Genomic DNA, 19,097 nt, shown 5'->3' with positions numbered 1-19,097 from the left:
TACTCGATAACTAATTTGTAGCATAATATTTGTGATTTTTTTATACTTCTGTCATCAAAATACTATTAAATTTATACGAAATTAATTGTATTTGAAAAAAAATATAAACCACTCTATCTTTTATGGAACGTAACGGCAATCTTAGATTTAGCGTAGATAATAAGCGCCGAGAGTAGCTTCCCTTACCAAAATGGCGAAAATGGTAAACAAACTTGTTTTGAAGTTGGAAAATTGTCTGTAACAATTTTTGTAGTAAAAAAAACCACGCTGGAGTTTCAGATTGCTAAGAAGACCATTCGTATTGCGAAGGCAAATGCACGTCACTGTATCCTGGTAAAATAAAATACATATACTAGCTGCACCTCCGATCAGCGGTCACCTGGCTTAAGCTGCTTAAAACAGGTTAGACTGTATAGGGAAAAGTGACCACGCCCCCTGGCAGCCATGTTTTTTGACAAATCGATACAATTTGAACAATGTTGGTAGAGGGCCACACAAGGACCATTTGTGTAAAATTATTCTAAAATCAGCCTAGCAGTTTCACACAAAAAGAATTTTACATACATATACATATAGGGAAAAGTGACCATGCCCTCTGGCTGCCATGTTTTTTGACCAATCAAAATAATTTGAACAATCTTGGTAGAGGGTCACACAAGGACCATTTGTGTAAAATTATTTAAAAATAGGGCTAGCAGTTTCACACAAGAAGATTTTTCAAGTTTCCACTATATATACAGGGAAAAGTGACAACGCCCTCTGGTGGCCATGTTTTTTGACGAATCAAAATAATTTGAACAATCTTGGTAGAGGGTCACACAAGGACCATTTGTGTAAAATTATTCTAAAATCGGGAAAGCGGTTTCATACAAGAGGATTTTTAAAGTTTCCACTATATACATATAGGGAAAAGTGACCACGCCCCCTGGCGGCCATGTTTTTTGACGAATCAGTATAATTTTGAACAATTTTGGTAGAGGGTGACATAAGGACCATTCGTGTGAAAAAAATTCAAAATCGGACTGTCGGTTTAGGAAGAGATGTCGTGCTCAGGTGAGCTTAAAACAAACAGAAGGGTCTTTATGACCCTGGATCGCTCACCTGAGTAATATGAAGAAAGTCAGTAGGTCACATTTATGGTCAGTGAAATTCAGTTTTACGATTTGTGTGCAAAACTGTACATGTCATCTAAATATAAGGCTGTATTTTAAAAAACAAGAAAGTAGGTCAGTAGGTCAAGGTCACAGTCAAGTAACATCATATTACTTGGGGTCATCAGGTAATTATAATTAAACAGTCTTGGAAATAGGATCAGATAATTTTTTAAGTATTTTTTCCTATATATCTCACATAATAACTAAGTGACCACAGGGCGGAGCCTCTTTTAACCCCAGGGGCATAATTTGAACAACATTGGTAGAGGACTACTAGGCAATGCATCATACCAAATATCAAAAGCCTAGGTAGTGTGGTTTCAGACAAGAAAATTTTTTAAGTTTTTTCCTATATAAGTCTATACAAAACTTGGGACCCCCAGGGCAGGGCCTCTTTTCAACCCAGGGTTACAATTTGAACAATTTTGGTTGAGGACCATAAGACAATGCTACAAACCAAATATCAAAGGTATAAGTGTTGTGGTTTCAGACAAGAAGATTTTTAAACTCTTTTTCCTATATAAACCTATGTAAAACTTGGGACCCCCGGGGCAGGGCCATATTTGAACCTAGGTGGATAATTTGAACAATCTTTGTAGAGGACCACTAGATGATGCTACATACCAAATATCAAAGCCCTAGGCCGTGTGGTTTTGTACAAGAAGATTTTCAAAGTTTTCCCTATATAAGTCTATATAAACCATGTGACCCCCAGGGCGGGGCCATATTTGACCCTAGGGGGATAATTTGAAAAATTTTGGTAGAGGACCACTAGATGATGCTACATACCAAATATCAAAGCCCTAGGCCGTATGGTTTTGTACAAGAAGATTTTCAAACTTTTTCCCTATATAAGTCTATATAAACCATGTGACCCCCGGGGCGGGGCCATATTTGACCCTAGGGGGATAATTTGAAAAATTTTGGTAGAGGACCACTAGATGATGCTACACACCAGATATCAAAGCCCTAGGCAAGAAGATTTTTAATTTTTTTCCTTTCGGTTGCCATGGCAACAAGAGTTCTGTATGGAATTCAATTATTTGAACAAGTTTGAAAGGGGGCCACCCAAGGATCATTCCTGTGAAGTTTGGTGTAATTCTGCCCAGTGGTTTTCAAGAAGAAGATTTTTTTAGAAAATGTTGACGGACGGACGGACGACGGACACTGAGCGGTCACAATAGCTCACCATGAGCCTTTGGCTCAGGTAAGCTAAAAAAAGTAGGTCAGTAGATCAAAGTCATAGTTCAGGTGACCCTTATCACTTGGTGTCATCAGGTAATTATAATTAAACAGTCCAGGAAACATGATCTGACACGCCCCCTGGCGGCCATGTTTTTTGACGAATCAGTATAATTTGAACAATCTTGGTAGAGGGTGACAGAAGGACCATTTGTGTGAAAATATTTCAAAATCGGACTGTCGGTTTAGGAGGAGATGTCGTGCTCAGGTGAGCTTAAAACAAAAAGGTAGGTCAGTAGACCAAGGTCATAGTTTAGGTGACCCTTATCACTTGGTGTCATCAGGTAATTATAATTAAACAGTCCAGGAAACATGATCTGATAATTCTTGAAGGTTTTTTTTACTATATAACTCATATAACAAGTGACCCCTAGGTCTTGTGGTTTATGACAAGAACATTTTTAAAAGTTTTTTCCTACGTAAGTCTATGTAAAACTTGGGACCTTCATGGTGGGGCCTCTTTTCACCCCAGGAGCATAATTTGATCAAATTTCATAGAGGACCATTAGATGATGTCACAAGCCAAATATCAAGGCTCTATGCCTAACAGTTTTGGACAAGAAGATTTTTAAAGTCGAGTTCTGCATGGAATTCAATTCTTTGAACTATTCTGAAAGGGGACCACCCAAGGATCATTCCCATGAAGTTTGGTGTAATTCTGCCCAGTGGATTTCAAGAAGAAGATTTTTTTAGAAAATGTTGACGGATACACGACGCACGACAGACATTGGGCGGTCACAAAAGCTCACCATGAGCCTTTGGCTCATGTGAGCTAAAAACAAATGTGGACGAGGGAGAGAAGACAGACATCCAATAGTCCTACAAGGTCACCATGAACACTTTATGCCTAGGTGAGATAAAAAGTGGACCTAAACAAAATCTTAACCAACACAAACTATCAAGTAATGACAATACCTCATAGATTTGTTTTAAACAAGAGCTCGTAGTACATGAAATGCACCCCTTGATGCTCGTCAGCTGATCATGATCAACCTCCGTATCAACTTTCATGATCCTAGGCCCAAGTTTTCTCAAGTTATTGTCCGGAAACCGTTTAACTGTTCCGGTTCACTGTGACATTGACCTTTGACCTACTGACCTCAAAATCAATAGGGGTCATCTGCTGGTCATGATTAACCTCATAATCAACTTTAATGATCCTAGGCCCAAACGTTCTTGAGTTATCATCTGGACACTGTTTAACTGTTCCGGGTCACTGTGACCTTGACCTTTGACCTACTGACCTCAAAATCAATGGGGGTCATCTGCTGGTCATGACCAACCTCCCTAATAACTTTCATGATCCTAGGCCCAAGCGTTAGTATTCATCCGGAAACCGTTTTCACTTTTCCGGCCAGTGACCTTGACCTTTGACCTACTGATCTAACTTTCATGATCCTAGGCCCAACCATTCTTGAGTTATCATCCAGATACTGTTTAAATGTTCCGGGTCACTGTGTCCTTGACCTTTGACCTACTGACCTCAAAATCAATAGGGGTCATCTGCTGGTCATCATTAGCCTCATAATCAACTTAAATGATCCTAGGCCCAAACGTTCTGACCTCAAAATAAATAGGGGTCATCTGCTGGTAATGACCAACCTCCCTAATAACTTTCATGATCCTAGGCCCAAGCGTTAGTATTCATCCGGAAACCGTTTTCACTTTTCCGGCCAGTGACCTTGACCTTTGACCTACTGATCTAACTTTCATGATCCTAGGCCCAACCATTCTTGAGTTATCATCCAGATACTGTTTAACTGTTCCGGGTCACTGTGTCCTTGACCTTTGACCTACAGATCTCAAAATCAATGGGGGTCATCTGCTGGTTATGACCAACCTCCCTATTAACTTTCATTATTCTAGGCCTAAGCGTTCTTGAGATATTATCCGGAAATGGATTGGTCTACATACCGACCGACATTCCGACCAGTAAAACAATATACCCCTCCCTCTTCGAAGGGGGGCATAAAAAACTTAGACAAGTTAAATGCTAGAAATTGCCCTTACATAGTGCACAGACATACTAGCATTCAACTTATAACTCCCGGGTTATTTTAAACATGTTTAAAACTAAAAATCACACTATTAAAAGAACATGAATGCCTCTTACAACACACTGTTTTGATATTGTGGTCATATCAAATTTTTCTTAAATATTTACAAATCCGAGTATCCACAATATATTTCTCAGCTGGACACAGTTTTATAAACATTCACAGAAATATTATCTGAACACTAGATGCCCACGGGCAACATGTCAAGCCTGCCCTTTGACCCCTGTGACCTTGACCTTTGAGACAGAGTCCATCTCATTGAGTCAAATATTCATGCCAAATATAAACAAGATTCCTCAATGCATGTAAAAGTTGTGGGCCGGACAAGTTCTGACATGACCTTTGACCTCCGTGACCTTGACCTTTGAGATAGAAACCTGGGGTTTGCGCATGACACACCGTCACTGAGGTTGCATTGATCACAATATAAACAAGATTGCTCAATGCATGTCAAAGTTATGGTCTGGACAACCACACGGACGCACGCACATACACTGAACAGCCATTTGGACAACTATTTCTTCGCTTCTGCAAGCGGGCTCGACAAAAAACAAAGGGACAAGGGTAACACAAATTCTTAATGAAAGGGTTCGAATAAAAAACATATTGCAAAACTCTTACCTTACAGATAATTCCAGGTGGTGGAATTACTGCAGTCACAATAAATGGTGGTGGTGCAGAAACACCGCTTAAAGGAGGTACTTGTGCTTGAACACCTGCCAGACATGGTACTTGCATTGGAATACCAGTTGAAAGAGGTACCTGTGCTTGAACACCAGTGGTAGGAGGTACTTGCACTGGAACACTACTCAGAGCATCAGGCAGGGGAGGTACTTGTGCTCTAACACCAGTCAAAGGAGGTACTTGTGCCTGAACATCCACTTTAATTGCATCAGCAGGCTTCTCAACTGCATATACACATAGCATAATGTCAATACTGTATGAAACATGCAAATATAAAATGCTTCATAGAATTATATTGTAAAGTCTGACCTAGATGTGTGTCCATAGGATACTGGTGCTCCCATTTCATTTCACTGTATGGTCATATGTTACTTGTTGACAAAGTAAATTTAATATTACTTTGGTGTGACTAAGTAAAGGGCCGTAACTCTGGTTATTCGGAGTGAAATCCAAAACAAGACCAAAGTTCACATACTGAATAATATTTCTTTATGCTATCATGACTCTAGGTCAAACAGTTTTTGAGATAAACGTATGTATGATAAATGTAATGATAGCTCTTCACCAAGCTTAGCTGCATCATTGTAATGTCCTCTCTTCATTTTGTTCAAATTGGGGTACTTGATCTCTTTAAAGGTATACTATACCTATAAGCAAGAGGGCTCTAACTTGGCCTAATTTTCATAAACATTTTGACCATGTTTTATTTAAATCAGGTAGATCATTAACAAAGTTTTTCAATGATTTGACCAAGTGACATAGTTTTTGACCTCAGGTATGCCACTATTGAATTTGACCAAGATTTCATACATACAACCATTCTGACAAAGATTTGTGATGATCAAGTTTTAAAAGCAGCCTTTAAAGTGTCCACAAAGTTTTTCTATGACTTAACCTAATGACCTAGTTTTTTCCCTAAGTGACCCAGTTAACAATTTATAGACAAACATTCGATCATGAAGATCAAGTAGTTAATGTGGCCTCTAGATCAAAGCTTTTCTATGATTCAACCTAGTGACTTAGTTTAAGACATTGGGTGGCCAAATTGTAAACAAGACCTAGGTTTTATAGACATAAGCACTTTGACACAGATTTATGATGATCAAATAGAAAATGCGGCCTCTATTTTCCATTATTTGACCTAGTGACCTAGTTTCTGATCTCATGTAACCCCATTTTGAATTTAATCTAGATTTCATAGTGACTAATATTCTGACAATGTTTTTTGAATACAAAAGTCGAAAAAGGGGCATAATTTTGTAAAAATGCAAAATAGGGTTATGGAACCTGCACAGTGTTTATCAGCTCATGACAGTGGACAAGTGTGTGAAGTTTCAATCCATTCCCATTAGTAGGTACTGAGATACCAGTTTACATATAAAAATTTAACTAAAAACTGCTAAGTTGAGAAAGAGGCATAATTTTGTAAAAATGCAATGTAGAGTTATTGAACCTTTGCACTGCATGTCATATGAAAGTGAACAAGTGTGTGAAGTTTCAATCCATTCCTATTAGTGGATACTGAGATACCAGCTTACATACAAAAACTTAACCAAAACCTGCTAAGACTTAGTGGAAAATGGGGCATAATTTTGTAACAAGAGGGTCATGATGACCCTGAGTCACTCACCTGAGTAATATGAACCACATGGCAAACTGTTACTAAAATATTAGAAAGTAGGTCAGTATGTTAAAATATTAGAAAGTAGGTCAGTATGTCACATTTATGGTCACTGAAGGTCAGTTTTAAGATCAATGTGCAAAACTGTACATGTCATCCAAATTTCAAGGCTGTGTCTTAACAAGAGCTGTCAGTGGACAGCACGTTCGACTATTCTCAGTGCTTGATGACCATTAAAGAAACAACCCTGTGAAGTTTCATCAAAATTGGACTGGTGGTTTAGGAGGAGATGTTGTTTAAAGGAAAGTGTAAACGGACGCAGGACAGACAGCCAGACAGATGCCGGACAGTGAGAGATCAAAATAGCTCACCCAGAGCACTTTGTGCTCAGGTGAGCTAACTAGGGCAAAGATATCCCTTCTCCTTTGGTGCACTAAGCCACAGCCTTCTTGGTCCAACTCAGATGTAAATTTTCAAGCCATATTAAATTTTAAGACAAGAGGGTCATGATGATCCTGAATCGCTCACCTGAGTACTATGAGCCACATGTTTAAAATGGCAAACTGCTAAAATATTAGAAAGTAGGTCAGTAGATCACATTCATGGTCACTGAAAGTCAGTTTTAAGATCGGTGTGCAAAACTGTACATGTCATCCAAATTTCAAGGATGTATTTTAAAAAACAGGTCAAGGTCACAGTCAAGTGACCCCTAATTGCTTGCGATCATCAGGTAATTATAATTAAATAGTCAAGGAAATATGATCTGATAATTTTTGAAGTTTTAATATTCCTATATACTTCATATAACAAGTGACCCAAGGGTGAGGCCTCTTTTCACCCAAGGGCCATAATTTGAACACTCTTGTTAGAGATCCACTAGGCAATGCTACATACCAAATATCAAAGGCCTAGGCCTTGAACATTCAGACAAGAAGATTTTATTTTTTCCCTATATAAGTCTATGTTAAATTTGGGATCCCCACAGCAGGGCCTCTTTTCACCCCAGGGGCATAATTTGAACAATTTTGGTAGAAGACCACAAGGTAATGCAACATTCCAAATATCAAAAGCCTAGGCCTTGCAGTTTCAGGCAAGAAAATTTTAAAAGTTTTTTCCTATATAAGTCTATGTAAAACTAAAGACCCCCCCCCCCCCCCCCCCCGGGCAGGGCCTCTTTTCACCCCAGGGTTATAATTTGAACAATTTTGGCAGAGGACCACAAGGCAATGCTACAAACCAAATATCAAAGGCTTAGGTCATGTGGTTTTAGAAAAGAAGATTTTTAAAGGTTTTTCCTGTATAAGTCTAAGTAAAACTTGTGAACCCCGTGGTGGGGCCTCTTTTCACCCAAGGGTCACGATTTGAACAATCTTCATAGAGGACTATTAGATGATGTCACATGCCAAAAATCAAGGCTCTAATCCTTGTGGTTTTGGACAAGAAGATTTTTTAAGTTTTTCCTTTCGGTTGCCATGGCAACCAGAGTTCTGCATGGAATTCAATTTTTTAAACAGAAGGGGGCCACCCAAGGATCATTCCTGTGAAGTTTGGTGTAATTCTGCCGAGTGGTTTTCAAGAAGATTTTTTTAGAAAATGTTGACAGACGCACGACTGACGACGGACATTGAGCGGTCACAAAAGCTTACCATGAGCCTTTGGCTCAGGTGAGCTAACAAGAGCTGTCCATAATTCCATAAACAGCATGCCCACTCATTTTTAAAGTTAAGGGTACATGTACCCCCTGCTTTTGCAAAATAGGGGTACACTTCAAAATCTGGGGGTACACTACATGGTAGATCTGAATTTTTTCTATTTAACTACTGAAATTTGTATATACATGTTTTTTTTCATGCAGAACTCTCATGGGTGGGGTATAACAGATGAGATAATTTTAGAAAATTTAAAATGTTTTTCCAAAGTTAAGATAGGAAACTTTGAATCATAGGACCCCTCCCAATATTATACTAAATATAAATAAGTTTTCAGCACGGTTCATGTATTCCCGATTTCGTGGACGGAACATGATTTGTTCGAAATAACATACAGTCAACTGAAGACTGATAAAAATCGCCAACAGCGTTCGACACTAACGGTGTCCCGGGATCCCGAGGACACTAAAAATCCGCAAGGGATCCTAAAGTTCACAATTTCGGTGTTCCGTCGGGACTCTTGATTTTCAGATAAAATATGATTCTAAAAAAATGAATTCGCTCAAACATCGGTCTTTTGCTAAGCCAGGGCGTTCAGTTAACCCGAGGTCCCGGGTTTTGACCCGCGAAAATCGAGAAAAACTCGTATTTTACCCGCATAAATTACGGCACGTGCGTCGGCTTGACTCGCGGAAATTTACTTAGATGCGTTCCAAGTTCGATAGTTCTGCCCCCTGTCAATCAAAATCCCAGTGAATTTCAATATTGTTCGCCGGCACAAGCGGAAATATGGCAGTAGGCGGAGCGTCGTATGTTAATTAGCTACCGACAGATGTCAGTCACGCCACGCGCCAAATGACACGTGCTTATCTCGCAGTTTGTAATTTAGTACAATATACCTTGTCATTATCAAAGGTGTTTATTGATCAATGTTTACAAGTTAATTGATAAACAATGCAGCCTTAGATTATCGTGTTTGTACCATTATTTTGTGTGCTCGATACGATTACATGAGCCGGTCGGCCGTTACGGTCTATAACAAATCTATTATCATTGCCAAGGCTTTGTTTGGGCAAAACAAATTAAATAAGCAGAAATTATACGTGGTATGATGAGAAAATAAAGTTAAAACAGTTTTCTTTTCAAGAACTTTAACTGTTACTTTTGTTTTTCGTATTTGTCACTCGTTTTCTAGACCAACATTTTCGAACATTTTTATCATTTCTTACAAGATTTTTTTAGTACAAACTAAAATAAAAAGCCAATAAAACGTCTGCATTTACGAAAAATATGATCACTGTTGCCAAAGCAGCTCTTATTTAGAAGAATTTACTGATAATAAAAGCATGCAAACACTAAACCCCACCCACTTTTAGGCAATGTGCAAAATAAAACAACTAAAATATGAAATGTTTAAGAAAATCTGTTATGACCAGTGTACTAGTTTTAGATAAAGTCTGTGGGAGTTGCATTAATAAGGCCTAAAAAATCTTTGTATCTGGTAACATGCTCAAAAAATTAGGGTACGTAGGTCGGAACATTTTTTTTTTGAATTTTTTTTTTATTTAAGGGAGACTTTTCGGAATTTTTTTTTATGTCAAAAAAATGATTACAAATAAGGGGGTTATTAAGGGGAATGAACTAGGCGGCATACATTTAGACGAACTACAACAAATGGCAGAGGAGTGCGATGGTAGTGAAGATGAGGGGGAAGAGGACTTGGACAGAAATGACATTATTCTTTTACAGCAAAAGTCATACAAGCTATTGTTGTCATTGATGTAAAATGGAAATAAAGTGGAAATAAAATACATGTAGTACTGTAAACAGTTGTGTTTGTTAGATTTTAGTTTTTTCATGTTCTTACCACATTTTATTATCAGGGACTCCTAATTTTCAGCAGGGATTCCTAAATTTCCCAGCAGGTATTCCTTCGGGATACCTGGCAAAAAAGTTAGTGTCGAACGCTGGCCAATCAATAATAAATGCCCAAACTATTACAGATATGCAATGTGTATCAAAACTGCAGTTAAATATCCAAAAATAAAATACTGTTAACCTTTTGTTGAGTTTATAAAAGCTAAAATGCCTTTTTGCATTTTGTATCCATACTTTTTTTGCACACGACCCATGTGGCGTCTGACTAAAACACTTACGAAACCCCTCTATGCGGCTGATAATTACGCCGAGAATTCGGTGATGGAAACGAAATTATCACGTCCCTGGACCAGATCTGCGTTTAAGACTGTACCAAACAATTGGCAAGTGCATGATGAAATAAACAGCGATTTGCCAGCTGAACAGGAGTTCCGAATCTCTGCGTGCATGTACCCCCAACAAGTGATTTTTATGCGTGCATTTGATATTTTGTGCGTGATTCACGTACTGCAGTGCGTGAATGGGCATGCTGATAAAAGGGCCATAATTCAGTCAAAATAGTTATGTACTCTTGCCGACAGATGGAAATCATAATGATAAACAAGTGTTCAAAGTTTAAAAGCCATATGTCAAATAGTTTTGACAAAACATGGACTTGTATGGAAACAGAACCAATTTCAAAGTCCAAAATGGGCCATAATTCAGCCAAAATAGATGACAGAGTTATGTTCTCTTTCCTACAGATAGAGACTATTATACTAAACAAGTGATAAAAGTTTCAAAGCCATATGTCAAACACTTTACAAAAAATATGAACTGGTACGAAAAACTTAACCAAGATTTCTCAGTCAAAAACGGCCATAATTCAGCCAAAATCCTTGATGGAGTTATGTACATTTGCCTATAACTGGACATGGTGATGGTAAACAGGTGTTGAAAGTTTCAAAGCTTTATCTCAAAAGACTTTGTCAAAATATGAACTGGTACGAAATATTAGCCCAGATTTCTAAGTCAAAAAGGGCCATAATTCAGCCAAAATCCTTGATGGAGTTATATACTCTTGCCTATAACTGGACATGGTGATGGTAAACAAGTGTTGAAAGTTTCAAAGCTTTATCTCAAAAGATATTGTCAAAATATGAACTGGTACTAAAAACTTAACCATGATTTCTAAGTCAAAAGGGGCCATAATTCAGTCAAAATCCTTGATGGAGTTATGTGCTCTTGCCTATAACTGGACATGGTGATGGTAAACAAGTGTTGAAAGTTTCAAAGCTTTATCTCAAAAGACTTTGTCAAGATGTGGACTGGTACGAAATATTAACCCAGATTTCTAAGTCAAAAAGGGCCATAATTCAGCCAAAATCCTTGATGGAGTTATGTGCTCTTGCCTATAACTGGACATGGTGATGGTAAACAAGTGCTGAAAGTTTCAAAGCTTTATCTCAAAAGACTTTGTCAAAATATGAACTGGTACGAAAAACTTAACCATGATTTCTAAGTCAAAAGGGGCCATAATTCAGCCAAAATCCTTGATGGAGTTATGTGCTCTTGCCTACAGGTAGAGACTATTATACTAAACAAGTGATAAAAGTTTCAAAGCCATATGTCAAACACTTTACAAAAAATATGAACTGGTACGAAATATTAACCCAGATTTCTAAGTCAAAAAGGGCCATAATTCAGCCAAAATCCATGATGGAGTTATGTACTCTTGCCTATAACTGAACATGGTGATGGTAAACAAGTGTTGAAAGTTTCAAAGCTTTATCTCAAAAGATATTGTCAAAATATGAACTGGTACGAAAAACTTAACCATGATTTCTAAGTCAAAAGGGGCCATAATTCAGTCAAAATCCTTGATGGAGTTATGTGCTCTTGCCTATAACTGGACATGGTGATGGTAAACAAGTGTTGAAAGTTTCAAAGCATTACTTCTGACATTAGGAGAGAAGCAAAAAATCAGTTCACAAATATTTAGCATTAAAATTCTTATACAAAATGTGTAGAGATGGCCGAAATTTGGAGATCGCCATTCACATACATGTATGCTTTATTTGCCTTGAAGAATTTCGTTTTCTCAAGTGAAACATCAAATGAAAATCCTGTAACACCTGTCTGAGAACAAATTAAAAAATAGCTGTAATTTCTTGAAATGATACACTTGATAAATGAACATGCTATATCGGTTTTCGCAATTATCTATTACATGTGGTCACTTCTTTTCTTATTTCTAGATGTCATATTAACATTTTATATGTAAAGCATCTCGAGGACGTAAAAGAATGCTGTTTTTATTGAGAACTTTACAGTCTGTATGTACTTAGTTACGCTAAGCTTGTGAGACACAATGGCGCCTTAGCAACAAAGTCTACGGATCGACGGAAAACGCTTTATCTTATTGGCCAATATTATTGGTTTGATTGACAGATCGGATCCATGCATTCTTTTGAAAACTGATTTTTCGTAACTTATTTTCTTCTTAAATTATCAAATTAAACATGAAGAAATAACTCAATTAGTTCCAATAATAAACATATGGCCGGTTCTTTCCGATCAGTGCAGTTTATGCAGTGACATGTCTCTTTTGTATAATTCATTTAAAAATTGAATATTGATATTTTTTCTTAATTAATTTTCTTCTTTATTTGTTAAACGAAATGCGAAATATGAAGAAATAATTAAATAATTTCCAATTATAAACATGTGACATGCCCTTTCCGATCATGTTATGTCCTTTCCGCGGTTTATGCCACTCGTATTTTGTCTATAATTCATTTAAAAATCAAAAATTGCTATTTTATAATTCATAGTTTATTTTCTTTTTTATTTTTTAAATGAAAAATGAAGAAACAAATAAGTTTCAATAATAAACATGTGACATGCCCTTTCCGATCAGGTTATGTCCTTTCCGATCAGCGCGGTTTATGCCACTCGTATTTTGTCTATATTTCGTTTAAAAATAAAAAATTGCTATTTTATAATTCATAGTTTATTTTCTTTTTTATTTGTTAAATGAAATATGAAGAAACAATTAAATGAGTTTCAATAATAAACATGTGACATGCCCTTTCCGATCATGTTAAGCCCTTTCCGATCCGCGCGGTTTATGTCGGGACCCGTATTTTGTTTATGATTCATTTAAAATCGAATATTGATATTTTTTATCTTAAACTAGAGATGCTTTTGAGAAAAGCGCATGTCTCCCACAACTGCCTAATCATCTTGCGCATGCGCTTTCGTGCACCCAAAACGTACCCTATACTACTAATTTCGCATGCGCTTTCGTGAAGGCAAAACGCACCCTATACTACTAATTAGTAGTATATGGTACATTTTGCCTGTATGAAAGCGCATGCGAAATGAGGATTTTTCGGTCATTCAAGGGCCATAATTCAAAAGTGCCTGAGCCGATTTGGCTAGTTATTGAACTTGGCCGAGGTCTTATGGTCAGACACACTTTGTTCAAGTTTGGTGAAGATCAGGTGAGAAATGTTCGACTTAAGAGTGCGGACAAGTTTTGTGACAGACAGACAGACACACAGACAGACACACACACAGACAGACAGGAGTAAATCAATATGTCTCCCACACCATAATTATTTTCTTATTATTTGAAGAAACAATTAAATAAATTTTAATAATCAACATTCCGGTATCTAGTCATAGCGACGTAAGCATAAAACATTTCCGTAAGATCGTAAAGTTATAATCACGTATACAGAATTAACTTTTAATAAACTTCTCTCAAATATTCATTCATGTTTAATCTGACTGAACATGGTTCTACAACTTACAAAAAATGATAAGAGGGAAAAAAAATAAAATTAAAAAACAGAATCAGAATTTTTTTTTCCGTAGGAAACGGACCTTTGAAAGGAATATGGGTAAATTCTACATAATATCACACAGGCTGCATGTTATAATCTTCTTTCCCACTTTTGATGCTTTTTCCTGCAAATATACCTGTGACCTTGGTTATATTTGATTAAAAATGAGCCTTTGGGCTTGTCATAGCAGCTTGAGAAAAAAATTTGTCTTGGTATTTCTGTGAAATTACATTAATATACAGCTGGGCAGGTAGCTGTAACATTTTTCTTGAAAGGACTGTACTATACATAAAAACTGCATATATTCTCACAAACTAAATGATTGGAGACATAGAAGTCATATGTTAAACACTGACTGAAATTAATACATTCTGTTAAAACAACAGATGGAAGAATCTACTATTCCCCACATTTGAACAACACTGTCACCATGGATATATGATTTTACACTCAGCAGCTTTCAAGCATCTTGGCTGTTAATGGACCCAGTCTGAAACTTAGAGGTACAGCATACACTGCACTGTGCCTAATAAGCAATTATCTTTTTAAGTGTTAGGAATACAAAGTGTCTAGCCATCTGGTAAACAGACACCTAGCCTATGTCTGTTAACTGGAAGCCTTGCCTTTCCTCATATGGTTTTCTTGGCATTTGTTAATTTATTTTATGAATAGGCCTAATGTAACACAACAGTTCATCTTTGCAATGATCTTTGAAAATTCTGTTAATCAATATTTGTCTTGCTACATCTACTGCACAGCTACATTGGAAAAGACAGTAATTACATCTATAATCAACATTAATCTTATGTTAGCACATAACGTACAATAATTTCATCAAAAATACGTAATTCATAACTTATAAACAAAATAGGTTACTGGACGCCAAAAAGCTGTACAGGCTAAACGTTTGCTTACCGGGACTTACACAGTTTTAATGTCCATTGTACCAGTTTATATCACCAAACAAAAGTACTGTCATCACTGTGTATTTAAATGATATTTTTTGGGAAAAAATATTTTCAAGTTCGCGTAATAAGCGGTGCATAGAATCACCGTAATAAGCATTGCGCTACTGGAACGACAGTTACCATAAACGTAGTTGTATACTAAATACAGACTGCATATCACCGACAATTGGCCATTTTTTCAGGAAAGCACTACGTCGCAACTCTGAATGTTCTTGCATTTTCATTAAAATTACTTCAAAACTTTGGAAATAATACTGGGCGCAGCCATTTTTAAACGTTTTGTAAATTGCGTAACAAGCATGTTGATTGGGCGCAGTATATATCGGAAATTTTAATTGGACGTTTACGTTATGCATAAGATATGAAGTTTAAAAATAGAATTATAGGAATTCCTAATGTTGATTTGACTCGTTCGCCATGACGGAAATTCGAAGAACGAGTCTTTTTTTTTCTTTTTGGAATACGCGATGCATTTTTTCTTCTGCAAGCTTTAATGTCATAGCGGAGGAAATAAAAAAATCACGTTTTTTCAATTTTATTTTTTTTCTGAAAACACGTTTTTCTGAGCGGCGGTTCCGTAAACCGAAAGATCAAAAATAAAAGGCCTTAAGAGAATACTATTTATTTTTTAAAAAAGGACGAGTGCATTTATGTTATGGAAACTTCCCACGCGCTCGCCGAATTCTTGAAAATCTCGTATAAAATCGTTTTGCGTTAAAGTATTTTATTTTCCTTTTGTAAACTTATTATTTATATTATACACGAATGATTTCTGCAATAAACCCTACAAAAATACCATTTATTAATAAAATACAGGTGTATTTCGGTTATGGAAATTTCCCGCGCTGTCGCCGAACTTCAATCTCGTATAAAATCATTTTGCGGGAACGTATTTTATTTTCCTTTCGTATGTTAATTATTTATGATATATATGACTGAATTATATCAAAAAACCTTCAAAAATACCTTTAACTTAAAAAATACAGGTTTATTCCGATTATGGAAAGTGTATTCCGGTGTATTCCGGTTTTTAGGTGGATTCCGGTTTAATGTGTGACCGTATTGAAATGTTATGCAGAATGTAAGAAAATGGATGATGGTAACCAATGTTATTTGGAATATAGTTCGGTGAAAGGTTACTTGTTACGGCCATTTTCAAATGAAAAAAAACTAGCAGTTTGACTTGTAATACCTATTTTTCAGTTTCCGTTGATAATTTGTTACTTATATACTAAAACTAAGATCTAAAATTGTTCAAATTTCAGTAAAAAATTGTTGTTTCTTGAACTGAATTGATGTTACCATGGAAACGAAGCCCGTGACCTAAATATATCTAAATGTAAATTTCAAAAGCGTTGACACTGGCCTATTTAAGGAACACATCTTCGGCTTTTTATTTTCATTTCAACAATATCCATGAGAATAATAGCAGCATGCTGAACGATTTTTCCATGAGAAATGCCAGACGAAGGGTACTGCTGTAAGTATTTTAAGCTGTGAAATTTGTTTGAATAAATGCAAATACTGCGAATTCATTTTTATTTGCGTAGGACGAACTTCCGCGTATTTCGCGCTAGGACCTATGCGCAAATTAAAGACCGCGCTATTATCATTACTTTATTCTTTTTTTTATTTCTAACATTGAAAATGCGCAAATTAAAGCCCACGCGAAACAGTCCTTTTTCACGTTTGCGCGAAATTTCATGCCAGCGAATTTAAATGATTTCACAGTAACACGAAAATATAACTTACGTTACAAATGATATGTTTTAAAGCTACATTAACAAGAAAGATAATTTTATTCAATATTTTTTATAAGAAATTAAGACAAAAAGCAAGATCTAATCGATTTTAAACATCTCTGTTGCCATGGTGACTATAAACTTTAAGAAATATAGGGCACCATGTAAAGTGCTTGCAGTGTTCGAAATTCACGGTAGTCCGACAGCCCGTGGCTACCAAATTTCAGCTCGGGCTACCGATTTTCCACAGGTACAAGCCCGACTGGGCTACCGAATTTTCCTCATTTGTTTAAAAAAAACATGCTAATTAAACGAGTACTGCATCGTGATTTTCCAGACTGAGAAACGCTTATGGAATTATTGGTTTTTGCACTCTTACTTGTTGACAATCAAACACAGTGCCAAAGACATAACCGCAGCTCTAATTGGCTGAATACAATCACCTCTAGCGTAACGGATAATTTGATTAGCTTTCACACTTCTCGCGAAAATCTCACAAGTACCTGCAGTAGGTGGAGCTTAAATTATGCTATCAGCGTGTGTGTAATGTGTATTCAGCACTCGGTATTACATCTTACAAATTGTCAACAGTCCGAGTTGCAGTATTGGCGAGTGCGGATCCTAAAAAATCGGGCATAACAGTTTAGATTTCATTTTGGCAAGGAGTGTCATGTCTGATGCTTTTGGACTCTGACGATGCTGATCTGGACTGGAGTATTTCGAGTTAAAATTTTTCAAAAACATGGCAAACATGTACTGTATGTCTTTTTTATTACTTCAAACATGCATAGAGATGTCTGTAAAACAAAATGTTATATGGTGCAAAAATTATGTATTTTAAGGTGTTAAAGTTCGGGCTAGTGAAATTGATGTCGGGCTTGGAAAATTTTTAATCTGGTAGCCCGAACGGGCTACTGGATTCAAATCTGAATTTCGTACACTGTGCTTGGTATTTTGCTAATAATATTACCCAAATATTCCATATTGGTCATTAACAGAATGGCACTGAAGCCGTCGAAAACCCCGTTTTTTATACATAGTTGTTTAACAAGAGCACCGCCTTGCGGGTGCTGACGCTCATCTGATTTTTTTTGTGTAATAGAAATATTGTCCTACCCATGATTTTCTAAGTCTAAAAAGGGCCATCATTCTTGCAAAAAGCAGGATAGAGTTATGTTTCTTGATGTTCAGTACGTGTCCACTTATGATGGTGAAAAACTGTTGCAAGTTTTAAAGCAACAGCTTTGATAGTTTATGAGAAAAGTTGACTTAAACATAATACTCAACCAAGAAAATGATTTTCTAAGTCCAAAAGGGGCAATAATTATTGCAAAAAGCAGGATGGAGTCATGTTGCTTGCTGTACAGAGTCAGCTTATGATGGTCAACAAGTGTTGCAAGTTTCAAAGCAATAGCTTTGATAGTTTAAGAGAAAAAGTTGACCTAAACATAAAACTTAACCAAGAAATCTGATATTTTCTAAGTCCAAAAGGGGCCATAAATCTTGCAAAAAGCAGGATGGAGTTATGTTTCTTGCTGTACAGGGTCAACTTATGATGGTGAACAAGTGTTGCAAGTTCTAAAGCAATAGCTTTGATAGTTTAGGATAAAAGCTGACCTAAACATAAAACTTAACCAAGAAAACTGATTTTCTAAGTCCAAAGGGGCAATAAATCTTGCAAAAAGCAAGATGGAGTTATGTTTCTTGATGTACAGGGTCTGCTCATGATAGTGAACAAGTATTCCAAGTTTCAAAGCAATAGCTTTGATAGTTTAGGAGAAAAGTTGACCTAAACATAAAACTTAACCAAGAAATCTGACATTTTCTAAGTACAAAAGGGGCCATAAATCTTGCAAAAAGCAAGATGGAGTTATGTTTCTTGCTATACAGGGTCAGCTTATGATGGTGAACAAGTATTCCAAGTTTCAAAGCAATAGCTTTGATAGTTTAGGAGAAAAGCTGACCTAAACATAAAACTTAACCAGGCAACGTCGACGCCGACAGCCACTCAAGTGATGACAATAACTCATCATTTTTTTTCAAAAAATCAGATGAGCTAAAAATGAGAGAAAATGTGTTACCATGGAAACATGAGCCCCACGACATATACATTTTAAGCGTATATTAGAAAGCTAACACGCATACTAGTAAAATTATCAATTATGCAGACTTCTACGGATGTCGATGAAACTAAAATACACTGAAAAGTGTTAAATATCCACATTTTCCTTCTTTTTTCAATATATCTTCGAACCTGGATAAAAACTGAACT

At 36.5% G+C, this 19,097-nt stretch overlaps 1 protein-coding gene across 2 annotated transcripts in view; it reads right to left on the bottom strand.

Moving 5' to 3' along the window:
• LOC123532336 (uncharacterized) overlaps positions 1 to 19,097 on the bottom strand; it is a 316,884-nt gene that overhangs the window by 271,524 nt on the left and 26,263 nt on the right. For both annotated transcript variants that reach the window (XM_053517493.1, XM_045313748.2), the window contains exon 3: positions 5,075 to 5,361. In XM_053517493.1, coding sequence (XP_053373468.1) covers positions 5,075 to 5,361 — 287 coding nt within the window. The remainder of the gene's footprint in view (positions 1 to 5,074; positions 5,362 to 19,097) is intronic.

Source organism: Mercenaria mercenaria, chromosome 11, assembly GCF_021730395.1.
Source record: "Mercenaria mercenaria strain notata chromosome 11, MADL_Memer_1, whole genome shotgun sequence".
NCBI classification, from domain to species: domain Eukaryota; kingdom Metazoa; phylum Mollusca; class Bivalvia; order Venerida; family Veneridae; genus Mercenaria; species Mercenaria mercenaria.
The sequence above is the reverse complement of the archived record's forward strand: the minus strand, read 5'-3'. Positions and strand labels throughout refer to the sequence as shown.